The following is an 18,814-nucleotide window of genomic DNA, read 5'->3' as shown; positions in this document are numbered from 1 at the left end:
AATTGCGGGCCAATCGCGGTCATTTCAAATGTGCTCAAAATTTTCTAAAACTACTTATACTGAAATACTTTAACCAAATTTTATTTGTTTTAAACACACATTCAAACTATATATATATATATATATATATATATATATATATATATATATATATATATATATATATATATATATAGAAAGCTGATCATGACTATTCACTATGTTTGGTAAAGCAGTGTTGGGGTTTGAATGCGACGCCATCATGTAATTTGTAATATCTAATAAAAATGCTCTACATTCTGGATCTATATATTTAAAGACAAATATTTGTGTTTTAGTTTATTACCAGTATCAGTGTAGCAGATTTGTTATTACATGATGTCTTTATCTCTAGTTTTACATTTTCATAGAGAGAGGAATTTTTTAAGTTATGTAAACACGTACATGTACACGCTGTATCAGGACAGCTCCATTGAGAGTGACATAGCATTTCCAAAATGCTATGTCTCATGAATGGTTTTTAAAGTAATTAATTTGTAGAGTGAAAAAAACATCTGTCCATCCATTTTCTACGGCTTGTCCCTTTTGGGGTCGCAGGGAGCGCTGGTGCCTATCTCAGCTACAATCAGGCGGAAGGTGGGGTACACCCTGGACAAGTCACCACCTGATCGTAGGGCCAAAACAAGTAATGTAAAATAAACATGGTGTTTACTTTTTGATGTCAATATAAAACACAAAGCAGTTTGGCTAGTGAAGATAAAGTCAAATAAACAAGCTTTGTTCTTCAACCATGTGCTCCAGTGCAACAGTTTGGCCAACAAAACTAATGAGTAGTGATACCTCACATTTAAAACACAATCTTTGTGCCTCCCTGACAACCAGACAGTGTCCAATTCAATTTGATGAGATGACAAAACAGTTGAGCTTGATTTAATGTTATTGAAACACTATCAAAGTTAGCAGTTAAATAAAGGAGTGAATATCCTAGTAAACAAACTACAAACTTTATAAACAAGTTGTGACAACGTTCCCAACACATCGCCTGCTGCATGGTAACTCTCAGTCCCAGCAGCTGGCGGAGGGAAGCCAGCTGCACGTTCAAAATGAAACTGCAACATCAAATATTGTTCTCCTTCTTGCGCTCTTATTCGCACACCAAGACTCCACAGAAGAAAAAGCGATTGAAACGAAGAGATGCCTCAAGTGCGCATGCGCAGACTCTGCGGCTCTTCAGTATTCAGGAAGTAAGCAGGTGTCTAAAATGCATTACTAAAGGACGACTTTTCTGTAAATAAAAAATGTAAACAATGTTCCTATGTTGGTCAATTTTTAGGGCATTACAGCAAATGACAAGGGTGGTCGCGGCAAATGCCGCAGTGTCGCGGTTAAATTTGATCCCTGATACCGTATATAGACAATCATTCACACTTATATTCATGTCTATCACGCAAGTGATTTGAACTTAATAAAAGACTGAAAATAAACGGGGGGTCGGGAGGCCTCAGGTCAGGGGGCATTACATGGTAAACAACTAAAATGAATGTTTTGGGCATTGTTTTATCCAGACGCATACATTTCTCCAAATGTGGCTAAGTAGACGCATTGTGGGTTTCCTGGACGTCGTCTGCATTGCTAAAAGAAATACAGTATCTAAGGAAGAGAATCCCTCTGCATCTTCCACTAGTTGTTTTTAATATATAAATTGCCCCCTTTGTATATTCCCTCTTCTCTTCTCTGACTCTCTCGTCGTCATTTGGGATGTGCGTGACTGTTGCGATTTCCTTTCCTGGTTCGATGACCTGCTCTCTCTTGCCTCTGATTGGCCTGTATGTAATCTTTTGCCCTAATCTTAACCAACCATGACTCACCATAGTAAACCAACCAACCAACCAATCATGGATTTTCTTATACGTAAACCTACCAATCAATTTTTACCGTTGTTTCTACCACTGCAGCCATAAACTGGAATGGATTATCAAAAACCGTACTCATTACGGGAAAACCGTAGTTATTGGCAAATGTGGCAAAGAGACGGATCAAGATTTTACCACACATTGTAGTTCAGAAAAAAGTAAGAAAAATGTAAAAAAAAAAAAAATGTATATTTTTACATAGATCTTCAAGGGGTTGAATAATTTTGTCAATGAGATATTAAGAGAAATGACACTGTTTGGTATGTTACAAAATATAATGTTGTAATTCAAGTTGCATTTGTCTATTTAATGCATCTTTATCTGATATGACTATAAACAAAATACGGAATAAATGTCCAACTTGCTAAAACACCAAAATTGTGTGAGAGTTGAATAATTTTGATCACAACTGTACTTTGCAAAACCTACACCGGTTACATTCCAACAATAGTTTTGTTTTAGTGTAGACTTAAAAACAAGACAGAAACACTGCATAGTTTTTAAATTAGATATCTTGATTAAATAACAATAAATTAAGAACAAATGCAGGAGTAAAAACATGTTAACCTTGTATGAAGAAATTATGCAACACAGTAGATCAAACAGTAATTGGTAAAAAAAAAAAAAAAAAGTGATAGGTATAGTACCTTGTTAATGATTAATAAAATAATTGAAAATGAGACACTGTGGTATTCATTCAATCATAATTTAATTAAATCAACATAACTCATATCAGACACTAAGTTATTTATTGGATGCTAAAGGAATGAGTTTGGGATAAATTATATTATACTGTGGCATTAATTAGATAATACATGCAGGATAAATTATATCAGACACTGTTATATCCAATAGATAATAGCTGTAGGATAAATAATACCAGACAATGTGGCATTCAATAGATAATAACTGAAGAATACATAATATCTCTCACTGTGGCATTAGTTACATAACAAATGAATGAATTCTGGATCAATCATATCTATTTTTGTTCCATGTTCAGGCCGTTGTATTGTGTTTTTTTTTCCACATCCTGATATGCTTGATCTCAATAAATGGTGGAAAAACATTTTAACAGAATGTTGAACGTGAAATTGGATTTGAACACCAATTATATGTTCTGCAGCTAAGGATGTAAACAATAAACAAAAAACGCTAATAATGATGTACTCTGTAAAACTCCCAACTATAATACATTTAAATTATTGAAAAAAAAAAACATGATAACTGCACTTTGATAAACTCACGGACTGATGGGTGCCAGGGCACTATCTTGAATGCTATAATGAAAACAAGTGGTATTAACATCTTTCTCCATTTAGGAACAACATATAAACACATCACTGCCTGGTCAACTAAATTATCCAATTGTGTGCACATTGAACCTACACAATGTGCTTTCTTAAAACAGAGTGCTTGTTCTATACAGGTAGATGTAAACATTTTAAGGGGGCTGAAGGACCAGTAACCACAGTAGGACACCAAAATGTCTGCCAGAAATAATAATTTGTTATGCACTTTTCTTTCGAAAGATGAAAATATGAAATACAAAATATGAAATACAATACTTAAACACTGTTAGTGAAGCATTAGAAATCATACAAAATATTGGATTTAATAACGAGATATGACATCTGTATATTATTACATCCCTAGCTATAGGTCAGGTGTGTCCAAAGTATAACCCTGGGGCCAAGGCCCGAAGCTCATTTTGTATCGACCCACGGCACACACTATACACAAAATAACACACGGCCTGACATTAAAACAATTACTATTTGCTGTGTCCTTGACAAGTTTACTAGAGATTATCCAATTGTATTACGTTGGCTCTATCAAGTGGTAGGCCAAATAATTATCCATCCATCCATCCAACCATTTATTTTCTTTGAGGGTCGCGGGGGTGCTAGAGCCTATCTCAGCTACATTTGGGCGAAAGACAGGGTACACCCTGGACAAGTCGCCACCTCAGCACAGGGCCAACACAGACAAACAACATTAACACTCACATTCACATACTAGGGCCAATTTAGTGTTGGCTATCAACCTATCCCCAGGTGCAAGTCTTTGGAGGTGGGAGGAAGCCGGAGTACCCGGAGGGAACCCACCCAGTCATGGAAAGAACATGCAAACTCCACACAGAAGTTAATTAAATTTTCAAACAGTGTCAGTGTTCAAACAGTGTGTAATGTTAATGGCCAAAAATAATAAATATATTTATTTGATAAAGCCTCTACCTTGTTTTTAATGAATATCTAGGCCTACCACACTACTGTAGTTTAGAGTTAGTCATTATTTTGGTACTTGGAGAGCCTGGTGTTTTTTGAGGTGTTAAGTGGTGAAAATACTTTGACAATATGCATGTGCTAAATACAAGACATGAAAATAGGGTCCTCTGCTAAAAACAAAAGTCTAACCTTTAAAATATAAAATACAATACTTAAACACTGTTCGTGAAGCATTAGAAAATATACAAAATATTGGATTTAATAACAGGATTTGTTTATTATTACATCCCTAGCTATAGGTCTGGTGTGTCCAAAGTATAGCCCTGGGGACATAGCCAGGAGTTCATTTTGTATCTACCCATGACACACTCTAAACACAAAATAACACAAGGCCTTATATTAAACAATTGCTATTTGCTGTGTCCTTGACTAGCTTGCTAGTTATTCTCCAATTGTATTACGTGGGCTCTATGGTACGCCAAATAATCATCCATCCACTTTCTACACTTCCGCTTTCGGGGACGCGGGGGGTGCTGGAGCCTATCTAAGCTCCATTCAGGCGGAAGGCGGGGTACACCCAGGGCCAACACAGATAGACAACACTCACACTCACATTCACATTCACACACTAGGGCCAATTTAGTGTTTCCAATTAACCTATCCCCAGGTAGGGATGATGTCCGTTAAGAAATTATCGATGCCAATGCCATTATAGAATCCTCTTATCGAACCGATTCCTTATCGAATTGCTTATCGGGTCCAAGTAGGTTGTGTGTGCACTGAGTTCCAAAAGCCATAGATGTTATGTGACTGGGCCGGCACGCTGTTTATATGGAGGAAAGGCAGACGTGACTGAGGACAGCAGAGTGACGGAGGACAGCATCCGGACGTTAAAGGGTGAAGGTTTCAGGTGAGAAAGGATGCTAAACGCACACCCCCAGTCATTTTCAACTGGTTATCCCTTTCGGGGTAGCGGGGGGTGCTGGAGTCTATCTCAGCTGCATTCAGGCGGAAGGCAGGGAACAACCTGGACAAGTCGCGACCTCATCGCAGGGCCAACACAGACAGACGACATTTACACTAACATTCACACACTATGGCAAGGGTCGGGAACCTTTTTGGCTGAGAAAGCCATGAAAGCCAAATATTTTAAAATGTATTTCCTTGAGAGCCATATGATTTTTTTCAAACACTGAATACAACTAAATGCGTGCATTTTTAAGTAAGACCAACATTTTTAGAGTATAGTAAGTCTCTGATTCTTATTAATAACATTGTTATTCTGAAGCTAACCAATAATAAATAAAATACTTCTTAAATACATCCTCCATCTTGTTTTTAATGGATATTTAGGCCTCCTACGCTACTGTAATTTAGAGTTGGTCATTATTTTGGCACTTGGAGAGCTTAGTGCTTTCTGCGGTGTTACTTGGTGAAAATAGTTTGAGAATATCCATTCATCCATTTTCAACCGCTTATTCCCTTTGGGGTCGCTGTTGCCTATCTCAGCTACAATCGGGCGGAAGGCGGTGTACAAGTCGCAGCCTCATCGCAAGGCCAACACAGATAGACAGACAACATTCACACTCACACCCACACACTAGGGCCAATTTAGTGTTGCCAATCAACCTCTCTCCAAGTGCAAGTCTTTGGAGGTGGGAGGAAGCCAGAGTACCCGGAGGGAAAACATGCAAACTCCACACAGAAGTTAATTACATTTTCAAACACAGTGTTAGTGTTCAAACAGTGTGTAAATATATTTATTAAATACATCCTCTACCTTGTTTTTAATGAATATGTAGGCCTACTATGAGTTGTTGTTTCCCTTGGCCTCAGTCTGGACCCCCTCTCCAGGGGCCCAGGCTTAGACCAATTTTTTTATTTTATTTTATTCTTTTGTGTTTTTCTCCCATTCCCCCTGCACTTGGAGAGCCTAGTGTTTTCTGCGGTGTTGGTTGGTGAAATACCGTATTTCCTTGAATTGCCGCAGGGCATATATTATGCGCCTGCCTTGAATTACTACCGGGTCAAACTCGCTTCCCAAAATAATTAGTGCATGCTTAGTATTAGGGCTGGGCGATATATCGATACATACGATATATCGCCAGGTTTGTCTCTGTGCGATATAGAAAATGACTATATTGTAATATTCGAGTATACGTTCTCACGAAGAATTTTTATCTGCGGGCGTACACTTCAGGCTCTCCTCGCTCTTTCGTGTGTCTCCTTCTTACAGACAAGAAGGCGCACATTCTTACATACATCACAACTGTCACGTCACACGTCACATACACGCCCTCGCCCAGCAGAGAGGTAGCGGCGTGGCTAACATTAGCTGCTAACGTAGCCGTACGAGAAAGAAGGTCGGATCTGGTAACAAATGAAGGAAGACTTAATTCCCAATAAAAACAGCAAGGTTTCCATTCTATGGCAGTGGTTTGGCTTCAAGTGGGAATATGTCGAACAGACAACCGTAATTTGTCAAGTGTGGGGAAAAAGCGTTGCTATAAAAAGTAGCATTACTGCTAATGTGTAGCATCATTTGTAAAGTCACTCGCTAAAGAATGAAGAGAATTTCATAACTTTAGTAACATACCACATAGTGAAGGACGAATGCTATTTTATTTCCTATTATGCAGCTCATTTTTATTTGACACTTAATATGTCTCTGACAATCTTGCAATTTATGTTTTGGAAATGACTTGAATGTTTGTACTATTGCTTAATAACTTTAATAAAGACACTTTTGGTCAATTGACTTAGTTGTGATTTCCCTCTCTGCATGAAAGTTTAAAAGTGGCATATATTAATGCAGTATGAAGAAGAATGTTTTAATGTATACACATATAATCATCATACTGCTTTGATTATATGCATCAAGTGTTCATTCAAGGCCGAGGCAAAATATCGTATATCGCGATATGGCCTAAAAATATCGCAATATTAAAAAAAGGCAATATCTCCCAGCCTTACTTAGTACTACCGCCTGGTCAAACTCGTGACGTCACGAGTGACACTTCCCATGTCATCATTTTCAAAATGGAGGAGGCTGATTTCAATACCGGTAATTTGAAATCGCATAAAGGGAAGAAGATTAAGAACTATTAAGTAGGATTTAAGGTCCAAGCTTACATCACACTCAAATTTTTACTGCATGCCTTTGGTAAGTGCCAGAGTGAGAAGAGGTTTTAAAATAATTAGCGCACGCTTACTTTTACCGCTGGAGTGAGAAGAGGTTTTGAATTCATTAGCGCCCCGGCTGCAATTCAAAGAAATACGGTAGTTTGAGAATATGCATGTGCCAAACACAAGAAAGATCCCGAGCCTGGGATTGAACCAGGAATGCAGGACCTTCGCCATGCACCTGGGGATAGGTTGATTGGCAACACTAAATTGGCCCTAGTGCAGTGGTTCTTAACCTGGGTTCGATTGAACCCTAGGGGTTCGGTGAGTCGGCCTCAGGGTTTCGGCGGAGCAAGTCAAGACACACCCGACTCATCCATATTTGCCAGCCTTGACACCTCCGAATTCGGGAGATGGGGGGAGTGGGGGTTGAGGTGGTGGGGGGGGGGGGTTTGGTGATAGCTGGGGTGTATATTGTAGATTCCAGAAGAGTTAGTGCTGCAAGGGATTCTGGGTATTTGTTACGTTATGTTATGGTGCGGTTGTTCTCCCCAAATGTATTTGTCATTCTTGTTTGGTGTGGGTTCACAGTGTGGTGCGTATTTGTAACAGTGTTAAAGTTGTTTATATGGTCACCCACAGTGTGACCTGTATGGCTGTTGAACAAGTATGCCTTGCATTGACTTATGTGTGTGTAAAAGCCACACAAATGACGTGAATGCACCGACAAGCCGTTTGTATGGAGGAAAATTGGACGTGCTGATAGGTTGTAGAGGACGCTAAAGGAGAATGGTTGCCCCATGAGTGTGTGAATGCGAGTGTGAATGTTGTCTGTGTATCTGTGTTGGCCCTGCGAAGAGATGGCGACTTGTCCAGGGTGTACGCCGCCTTCCGCCCGATTGTAGCTGAGAATAAGCGGTAGGAAATAAATGGATGGATGGTATTGTGCCTACAACAAAACCCGCTTAAAAAAGTTGAGCCAAATGCATACTTACAGATAGTAAAGGTGACCGGACTACATGCTAAAGGCAACTTGTGTGCTTGTAATTCTAATGACTCTGGATAAGTGCACAGAATATGGGTTTTCCATTCAAACACATACATATTTGGTGTTTATGTTGGTAGCTTTCATTGAAAAAAAAGGGGGGGCAGTTAGCTTTGAGCACTGTTAGCTTCAACAGGCTACATAGCTGGTCCGTGGGACGACCAGCTCACAAAGTGGGTTTAATAGAGATGTGTTAACCAAAAACAAAGCAGCGAGGCAAGTAAAGCAAATCCTTTAGCTATCCACGGAGGGTGTGACAGTTGTAAGGCGCGCAGCCCACTCGAGTGGCTACATTAGCAGTCATTGAATGGGCGCCCTCGGCTGAATGGAAATTACCTTGAGCTGAAGACTTTGGAACAGCTGATGGCGCTGCTGACGTCGCACAGAGCCCGATAACTGGGGTCCTGGGCCTTTTCCCTCTCGACGTGAAAGGCATAAAGAGACAACAGCATGCCCAGCAGGCACACTACTAACCGTGCTATTCTCTCCCACCGCGGGGTGGACACTCTGAGGACGGGCGCCGCCATCACTCCCTGACTAGCCTAGCTGGAGACACGCAGACATACGCAGCTCGCTCGTCAGTTGGGATCGACTGCGACGTGGAAAGGCGTCACGGGCGTCAGTAACGCGCCACACTGCGAGGGGCGGGGCCGCCCGGACCCAGAACAAAAACACTCCGACACGCTCGCCCCGCTATGCGGAAACCCGCAACACGCACCGGAAGTACGTCACCGCTGCCTTTACGGCAGTGTTTTCCAACCACTGTGTCGTGGCACACTAGTGCGCCGTGAGATACAGTCCGGTGTGCCGTGGGAGATTGTCTAATCCAGTGGTTCTTAAAGGCCTACTGAAACCCACTACTACCCACCACGCAGTCTGATAGTTTATATATCAATGATGAAATATTAAAGGCCTACTGAAATGAGATTTTCTTATTTAAACGGGGATAACAGGTCCATTCTATGTGTCATACTTGATCATTTTGCGATATTGCCATATTTTTGCTGAAAGGATTTAGTAGAGAACATCCACGATAAAGTTTGCAACTGTCGGTGCTAAGAGAAAAGCCCTGCCTCTACCGGAAGTCGCAGACGATGACGTCGCAAGTGTGGAGGCTCTTCACATATTCACATTGTTTTTAATGGGAGCCTCCAACAAAAAGTGCTATTCGGACCGAGAAAACGACAATTTCCTCATTAATTTGAGCGAGGATGAAAGATTCGTGTTTGAGGATATTGATAGCGACGGACTATAAAAGAAAAAAAAACGCGATTGCCTTGGGACAGATTCCGATGTTTTTAAACACATTTACAAGGATAATTCTGGGAAATCCCTTATCTTTCTATTGTGTTTCTAGTGTTTTAGTGAGTTTAATAGTACCTGATAGTCGGAAGGGTGTCTCCACAGGTGTCTTGACGCCAATGTCTCAGGGAAGTCGACGGCAGCTTTATGGACGGCCCAACCTCAGCTTTTCTCTGGTAAGAAGCGACTTTTTAACCACAATTTTCTCACTGAAACCTGCTGGTTGACATTTGGTATGGATTCATGTCTGCTTGACCACACTCTGATCCTTAGTGAAGTTTCAGCTCCGGGAATTTTAAAAAAGGAATCACCGTGTGTTTGTGTGGCTAAAGGCTAAAGCTTCCCAACTCCATCTTTGTACTGTGACTCCTCTAATATTAATTGAACAAATTGCAAAATATTCAGCAACACAGATGTCCAAAAAACTGTATAATTATGCCGTTAAAGCAGACGACATTTAGCTGTGTATGTGCGTAGCGCTCACACTTCCTAAAAACCCGTGACGTCTTGCGTACACATCATCATTACACAACGTTTTCAAGACAAAACTCCCGTAAAATTTAAAATTGTAATTTAGTAAACTACTGCGATGAGGTGGCGACTTGTCCAGGGTGTACCCTGCCTTCCGCCCGATTGTAGCTGAGATAGGCGCCAGTGCCCCCCGCGACCCTGAAAGGGAATAAGCGGTAGAAAATGGATGGAATTTAGTAAACTAAAAAAGCCGTATTGGCATGAGTTGCAATGTTAATATTTCATCATTGATGTATAAACTATCAGACTGCATGGTGGGTAGTAGTGGGTTTCAGTAGGCCTTTAACATTGCAACACATGCCAATACGGCCTTTTTAGTTTACTAAATTACAGTTTTAAATTTCCCGGGAGTTTCGTCTTGAAAACGTTGTATAATGATGACGTGTACGCAAGACGTCACGGGTTTTACGGAAATATGAGCGCTGCACACACACACAGCTAAAAGTCGTCTGCTTTAACGGCATAATTATACAATATTTTGGAGAACTGTGTTGCTGAATCTTTTGCAATTTGTTCAATTAATATTGGAGAAGTCACAGTAGAAAGATGTAGTTGGGAAGCTTTGGCCTTTAGCCACACAAACACACGGTGATTCCTTGTTTAAAATTCACAGAGGTGAAACTTTCCTATGGATCACAGCGGACATGGATCCCAACCACTTGTCAACGAGCAGGTTTCGGTGAGAAAATTGTGGTTAAAAAGTCACCACTTACCGGATATCAGCTGAGCTTGCGCCTCTCGTACAGCTGCCGTCGACTTCCCTGAGACACTGCGCGTCAACACCCGGCCGTGGACGTACACTTACGACTATCAGATACTATTAAACTCACTAAAACACTAGCAACACAATAGAAAGATAAGGGATCTCCCAGAATTATCCTAGTCAATGTCTCTAAAAACATATGAATCCGTCTCAATGCAACGCGATTGCAATCGCGTTTTTTTTTTATTTTTTTATTTTTTTATTTTTTTTCACGTCCGTCGCTATCAATATTCTCAAACACAAATCTGTCATCCTCGCTCAAATTAATTGGGAAATTGTCGTTTTCTCGGTCCGAATAGCACTTTTTGTTGGAGGCTCCCATTAAAAGTAATGTGAATATGTGAGGAGCCATCAAACATGTGATGTCATCGTCTGCGACTTCCGGCAGAGGCAGGGCTTTTCTCCAGTTGCGAACTTTATCGTGGATATTCTCTACTAAATCCTTTCAGCAAAAATATGGCAATATCGCGAAATGATCAAGTATGACACATAGAATGGATCTGCTCTCCCCGTTTAAATAGGAAAATCTCATTTCAGTAGGCCTCTAAAGGCCTACTGAAACCCACTACTACCGACCACGCAGTCTGATAGTTTATACATCAATGATGAAATATTAATATCGCAACACATGCCAATACGGCCTTTTTAGTTTACTAAATTGCAACTTTAAATTTCCCGGGAGTTTCGTCTTGAAAACGTCGTGTAATGATGAGGTGTACGCAAGACGTCATGGGTTTTATATATATATATATATATATATATATATATATATATATATATATATATATATATATATATATATATATATGTGTATATGTATATGCGACTGTGAATTGTTCCTGTTTGCGGTTGACTCTGCTGGTCACAGGTGGAAAAATAACAGGTGGAAAAAATCCTCAGTGCCGAACTCTGTAGAATTTGAACCTGGCTCGCTGACAATAAGCTATTCATACACTTATGTAAAACAAAATCCATCCTATTTGAGTCCCAAATCAACCTTAAGTAAGTCAGTGACTTCACTATTAAAGTGGGTGACTTTGGTGACGTAGGTTCCATTCTAGAGGCTAATCTTTCCTGTGATAAAATGGCAACCAAGGTAATCAAAAAGGTCAACCAACAAACAAGATTTCTCTACATAATCTCCTCTCTGGTCAACAAAAGCACCATGAAGATTCTAGCGGGAACTCTCATTCAACCCTTTTTCGATTACGCATGCACTTCTTGGTACCCCAGCACCTCCAAAACCCTCAAATCTACACTCCAAACATCCAAGAACAAGCTAGTCAGGTTACTTCTAGACTTCCACCACAGATCACACCTCACTCCTACCCACTTCTCCAAAGTGGGCTTGCTCAGGGTGGAGGAGAGAATAGAACAACTTGCACTGAGCCTAGCCTATAAAATTCTCTACACCTAAATGACCGCCATAACCACAACACCAGGGGGAGCTCCACAAACCACGACAAACCCAGGTCTTAACTAGTTTTTTGGACATATCGGGCGATATATCGTGGATTTGTCTCTGTGTGATATAGAAAATGACTATATCGTGATATTCGAGTATATGTTCTGGCGCAGTTGCTTTTAGCTGTGGGCATTACACTGCATGCGTTTCCCACACTTTCTTGTCTCTCCTTTAGGCTGACCATACGTCCTCTTTCCCCGGACATGTCTTCTTTTGCGGGGCTGTCCGTTCTGTCCAGGTTGGGGTTTCTTAAAAGCCTCAAATGTCCGGCGTTTTGAGTCAGAGTTGCGTTCACTCTCAATGTACGTCCAGCCTTAAGAAAGGGTCGAAAACAAAACAAATTGTGAGGTGTGCACACGCAGCAACATTCGTGAGAGAGGGGCAGAGATAGAGAGAGCGAGATAGTGAATTGTTTGTCAATCAAGGCATACTTGATCAACAGCCATACAGGTCACACTGAAGGTGGCCGTATAAACAACTTTAACACTGTTACAAATATGCGCCACACTGTGAACCCACACCAAATAGGAATGACAAACACGTTTCGGGAGAACATCTGCACCATAACACAACATAAACACAACAGAACAAATACCCAGAACCCCTTGTAGCACTAACTCTTCCGAGACGCTAAAATTTACTGTGGGACCCGATTTTTATGACTTGATGGGGTTCATGGGACAATTGGACATGGAAAATTCCTAGCGCCAACACTGCTGTCAACAGAGGAGAAAAAGTGCTTCATTTAAATATATATATATTTTCTAAAGCAAGTTCAAGTATCATCGGCAAATTTTCACCTAGTCCCGGCCTTGGCGTGCTGTTCGCCTTGGCACGCATATATGTGTCCTCTTTTTGGGATTTCAAAATATGGTCAGCCTATCTCCTTCTCACAGAGACTTAAAACAAGCAGAAAAACAGCCCCAAAGCATGACGTTTCCACCCCCATGCTTCACAGTAGGTGTGGTGTTCTTGGGATGCAACTCAGTATTCTTCTTCCTCCAAACACAACGAGTTGAGTTTATACCAGAATGGATACATGGATGATACAGCAGAGGATTGGGAGAATGTCATGTGGTCAGATGAAACCAAAATATAATTTTTTGGTATAAACTCAACTTGTCGTGTTTGAAGGAAGAAGAATACTGAGTTGCATCCCAAGAACACCATACCTACTGTGAAGCATGTCTGCAGCTCCATCTCAAACATCAGGTCAACAAACACTGCTCGAGAACAAATTACCAAATACAGAAGAGGCCGACAAACACTGCTCCAGGAGAATTGACCAAATACAGAAGTGACAACTGTTTACAGAGACCAGGGTGGCTGACGTTGAGATAACTTTAAATTATTTTGATGTTTGGATTTGATATGTTGGATTTATTTTAATTGCCAAGTGGTTGGTTGTTAAATGTTTAAGTGTCAAATCCAAGCTGTTAAGGGTCACCATATGTACTTTTGGAAACACTTTTACTTTAAAAATGGTTTATTGTAATTTGTTTATATTGGTCTCTAATTGATTTTGTATTTGTCAACCTTTTCCAAATGTTTTTCACCTTACAGTTATTCGATGAAAAAAAGAGACAATCAAGTCCAAAATAAAAGGAGAAACAAAGATTTGTCTCATCATTGGATTAAAACAAAGAGTGAAGTCCCAGTGAAACCCCTGGTCAAAATATCAAAACCCTTTTCAAGTTAGGGGAGAACACAAACAAGCAACCGTAACTTGACAGTACCTATGATGAAAATTACAGACATCTGTCATCATTTTAAGTGGGAGAACTTGCACAATCGGTGGCTGACTAAATACTTTTTTGCCCCACTGTATATCGTGTATTGTGACATGGCCTAAAAAAATCGAGATATTAATAAAAGCCCATATTGCCCAGCCCTAATACATATACACACATGCACATATATAAACATATATACACACACACACACACATATATATATATATATATATATATATATATATATATATATATATATATATATATATATATATATATATATATATATATCCATTTTCTAGCGCTTGTCCCTCTTGGGGTCACAGGGGGGCTGGAGTCTATCTCAGCTGTATTCTGACGGAAGGCGGGGTACACCCAGGACAAGTTACCACCTCCTCGCAGGGCCAACACAGATAGACAGACAACATCCACACTCACATTCACACACTAGGGCCAATATAGTGTTGCCAATCAACCTATCCCCAGGTGCAAGTCTTTGGCGATGAAGCCGGAGTACCCGGAGGGAACCCATGCTAAGATCATATTTGTCTAATATACAGTCTTCAGTTTCATAAAAATACCATTGGGTATTTCATCATTTAGTATTTATTTTATTGCAAAAGAAAACACGCCTCTGTAAAAACGTATATACAAAGGCACGTGACGTATTTCCTGGCGTCCCATTGGTCCAACCGCGATCCCGTGTGAAAGACAGACTGACATTTGTTTACTCCGAGTCAGACTCCTCTGCGGCTCAGCAGCTTGATTTTAAACCTTTGTATCCAAATGGAGACCGACATGGAAAGGTTTGTCTCTTTTGAAGAGGCCCATTACGACCAATATGACTATTATAACCTGGTAGAATACTCGTGTCACGTCGGTGGCAAAGGGAGATCCAAGAAAGAAACGGAACTCAACACCAACCGCCATATCCCTGCGGGACACGAAAGGAAGATTGCAGGCAAACTTTACAACAGCGAGCTCAAACGTAGGCGAACCAAAAGTCTGACATCATGATGTTGTTTACTCGTCCCCTCGCCTGTTATATAAGGTAACATTTTTCAATAGTTCTATTTTTCAACTCGGTTATATCATCTGATCAAAACAAATGGAAGGCTGCCGGATCTTGGGCAGCCGTTCCTTTCAAAAGACTGATTTTTTAAATCAAGGAAATAATCCCTGGTGACAGTTAAACAACAATATGTGGAGCAAAATAATTAAAATGACCACCATATTACTAAATTGCTGGGATTTCTTCTGAAATATTGACTATTTTTTTATTTTTCTTGTTTTTATGTAAACATTCCGTTAGGGGGTGCCATAACGCCGGGGTTTGACTGTGACATCATTACTTGATTACTTAGTTGTCCATCCATCCATTTCCTACCGCTTATTCCCTTTGGGGTCGCGGGGGGCGCTGATGCCTATCTCAGCTACAATCGGGCGGAAGGCGGCGTACACCTTGGACAAGTCGCCCCCTCATCACAGGGCCAACACAGATAGACAGATAACATTCACTCTCACATTCACACACTAGGGCCAATTCAGTGTCGCCAATCAACCTATCCCCAGGTGCATGTCTTTGGAGGTGGGAAGAAGCCGGAGTGCCCGGAGGAAACCAACGCAGTCATGGAAAGAACATGCAAACTCCACACAGAAAAATCCTGAGCCCGGGATTGAACCTAGGCCTACTCAGTCAGGCGCACTAACCCCTCCTCCACCGTGCTGCCCATTACGTAATTGTCCCACAATTCAATTAACTTTTAACAATTCAGAAAAAAACACACAAATAACAATAGTTCGTCCCATGCCACATCACCCATTAAATATTGCTGCGTCACCACATTGCAGGGTTTTTTTTATCTGTAAAGACTATTCTACAACATTTTTGTCCTACATTGGGCATTTGCAAGCTTAAAAGTGGCTAAATGAACTTCAATTATTAATACTATAGAATTGGCAATTAGAGGAGACTTAACCAAGTATCATGGCCACATAGATTTTTTTTTAATCAAGGAAAGAAACACTGGTGGCAGTTAAACAACAATATGTGGATTAGAATAATTAACATTACCACCTTATTACTGAATTGTTGGGATTTCTTCTGAAATATCGACAATATTTTTATTTTTGCGGTGTTTTTATGTAAACATTCCATTAAGGGTGCCATAACCATGACTTGATTAACGTGGACCCCGACTTAAACAAGTGGAAAAAACGTATTCGGGTGTTACCATTTAGTTGTCAATTGTATGGAATATGTACTGTACTGAACATATTAATACTATCCATCCATCCATCCATCCATCCATGGATGGATGGATATTAATACTATAGTATTGGCATATTCGAGGAGACCAAACCAAGTATTGTGGCCACGAATTGGCTCAGCCTCAGGCAGCATTACTAAATTGGATTAAAAGGAGTATAAAGGTGGCCAAAGGGTGTTATTTCATGTAGAGAGATTACTCATATTATGAAAAAAATGATTTCGAAGGTCTTGAACATTTCTGAAACCATTAAAGTATTCAATTTTTTAATCATGATTCTAACTTATTGTGGTCACGTCCGTCGTATTCAATATATGAGGGACGACTGTGTACATGTAAATACAAAGTATAAATGAAACAGAAATACAAATGCTGATACTGCATCTGCGTGCGCAAACAAAATGGTTCTCATCGTTTACATAAGAGAGTCATTCAAAAGATACGATTTGTTTGCAAATGTCACATCTGTAGTGTTAACAACTAAGGCAGGGGTAGGGAACCTATGGCTCTAGAGCCAGATGTGGCTCTTTTGATGACTGCATCTGGCTCTCAGATAAATCTTAATGAATAATTCCGCTGGTAATCACGATGTTAAAAATAACGTTCAAAATATAAAACATTCTCATGCATTTTAATCCATCCATCCGTTTTCTACCGCACCTGGTCAAGAAAACACAATGTTATTCAAAAGAATTAGACTTATTGTACTCTAAAAATGTTGGTCTTACTTAAAAAATGCACGCATTTGGTTGTATTCAGTGTTAAAAAATATGATATGGCTCTCACGGAAATACATTTTAAAGTATTTGGCTTTCATGGCTCTCTCAGGCAAAAAGGTTCCCGACCCCTGAACTAAGGGGTCATTTTCGGCTTGTACCTACCTTGTTTTTATTATGGGCCCTTGGCATATTGTAAAAATAAAATACATTCCTTATTAAATCAAATTCATTTTTGATGAGCGGTATTATTAGAAATGACTACTAATATGTTGATTTTCAATTTGTACTACCATGTCACTATAATAGGCTTAGTGGACAGCTGAGATAGGCTCCAGCACCCCCCGCAATCCCGAAAGGGACAAGCGGTAGAAGATGGATGGACTTAAATTAAACCAGGGGATACATTAAAACATATATTCCAAATGATATATTGTACAAATCCAATACATAATGTTAAATTGTAACCATTTCTTCTTGTTTCATGTTAGATCTGAACCCCATCCTGGATTCCTTATGTGGCCGATAAGAAGGAGTGTGATGATTGCGGGAACATTCCCAAGAACATGTCACACGGCAGCTTGTTCTTCTACCCCAACTGAACGTTGACGTTCTCAAGTTACAATTGTGCAACTATATTTTTTGGTTTTTAGCTATGTAAGTCAGTGATGCGTGGCTCATCCATGCATCAAGGAATATGTATTTTACTGCATTTAAATGGAATAAAATGAGTGTTAACCAAGACAAAGATGTTTGAATTTATGTTCCTTTTTCCACCGTTATAGATAATTGACCTTTCATTGCCTTTTTGTTAAATTTCAATTTTGGTGGTCCAAAAAATACGTGAATGTAGTAATAAGACCACCATTATGAGGTAAAAGCCATTTTTTTCACACTTGAAGGCAAAGTTTTATTTGTGCTGTCCCAAATCGATTACTGTGATTGCGCACTTAAAAGAAGATAATCGTTATATTCACGATATAAATCAAGTTTCAAACAGCGCGTTGTCAGCACAACTGTGGCCATGTCTCTAAGACACATTTCACTTCCGTAGTCGTCAGCCCTGTGGGCACAACATCAACTGGGCACAACTTAACAGTATCCGGGGCCGCAGCTATACCACCTGACGACGGATGGATTTTTTTTAAAGGCCTACTAAAACCCACTACTACCGACCACACAGTCTGATAGTTTACAAATCAATGATGAAATATTAACAATGCAACGCATGACAATACGGCCTTTTTAGTTTACTAAATTGCAATTTTAAATTTCCCGCGAGTTTCTTGTTAAAAATGTTGCGGAATGATGACGCATATGCGTGACGTCACGGACTGTCAGGAAATATTAGCAGCTGCACCACTCGCGGCTAAAAGTCGTCCAATTTAACCGCATAATTAAACAGTATTTTGGACTTCTGTGTTGCTGAATCCTTTGCAATTTGTTCATTTAATAATGGAGACTATAAAAAACAATGCTGTTGGTGGAAAGCGGTGGATTGCAGCTGTCTTTAGCACCGAGACACAGCCGATGTTTCTTTGTTTGTTGTGAAGCGGAGCGGTCAAGCGAACATGTTTTCTCTACGTCAACCAGCATGTTTTTGGATGGGGAAATTGTGATATATATCTTACCGGAGAAATCATTGGATTATTCGTCGTCCTGCAGCAGCAGCAGCTGTGAGCTTGGCTCCTCGGCTTCTCTCTGAGACACTTTGTGTTCACCGCAGCCATCCGACCTCGAGGTATG

General features: G+C 40.1%; 2 protein-coding genes across 2 annotated transcripts in view; one reads left to right on the top strand and one right to left on the bottom strand.

Moving 5' to 3' along the window:
• The window catches only part of vkorc1l1 (vitamin K epoxide reductase complex, subunit 1-like 1), a 36,186-nt gene extending 27,137 nt beyond the window's left edge, over positions 1 to 9,049 (bottom strand). Inside the window, exon 1 of the mRNA XM_061898006.1 lies at positions 8,625 to 9,049. Coding sequence (XP_061753990.1) covers positions 8,625 to 8,815 — 191 coding nt within the window. The 5' untranslated portion in view covers positions 8,816 to 9,049. The remainder of the gene's footprint in view (positions 1 to 8,624) is intronic.
• A 5,713-nt stretch (positions 9,050 to 14,762) lies between these two features.
• Positions 14,763 to 17,816, top strand: LOC133551364 (nuclear protein 1-like). Its single transcript, XM_061898004.1, has 2 exons — positions 14,763 to 15,070; positions 17,560 to 17,816. Exons 1-2 carry the CDS (start codon positions 14,869 to 14,871, stop codon positions 17,595 to 17,597), a joined length of 240 nt encoding a protein of 79 aa, XP_061753988.1. The 5' UTR covers positions 14,763 to 14,868; the 3' UTR covers positions 17,598 to 17,816.
• The last annotated feature ends 998 nt before the right edge of the window (positions 17,817 to 18,814 follow it).

The sequence above is a fragment of the Nerophis ophidion genome, linkage group LG04 (genome assembly GCF_033978795.1).
Source record: "Nerophis ophidion isolate RoL-2023_Sa linkage group LG04, RoL_Noph_v1.0, whole genome shotgun sequence".
NCBI classification, from domain to species: domain Eukaryota; kingdom Metazoa; phylum Chordata; class Actinopteri; order Syngnathiformes; family Syngnathidae; genus Nerophis; species Nerophis ophidion.
Note: the sequence above shows the minus strand (reverse complement) of the source record. Positions and strands in the feature narration are given on the sequence as shown.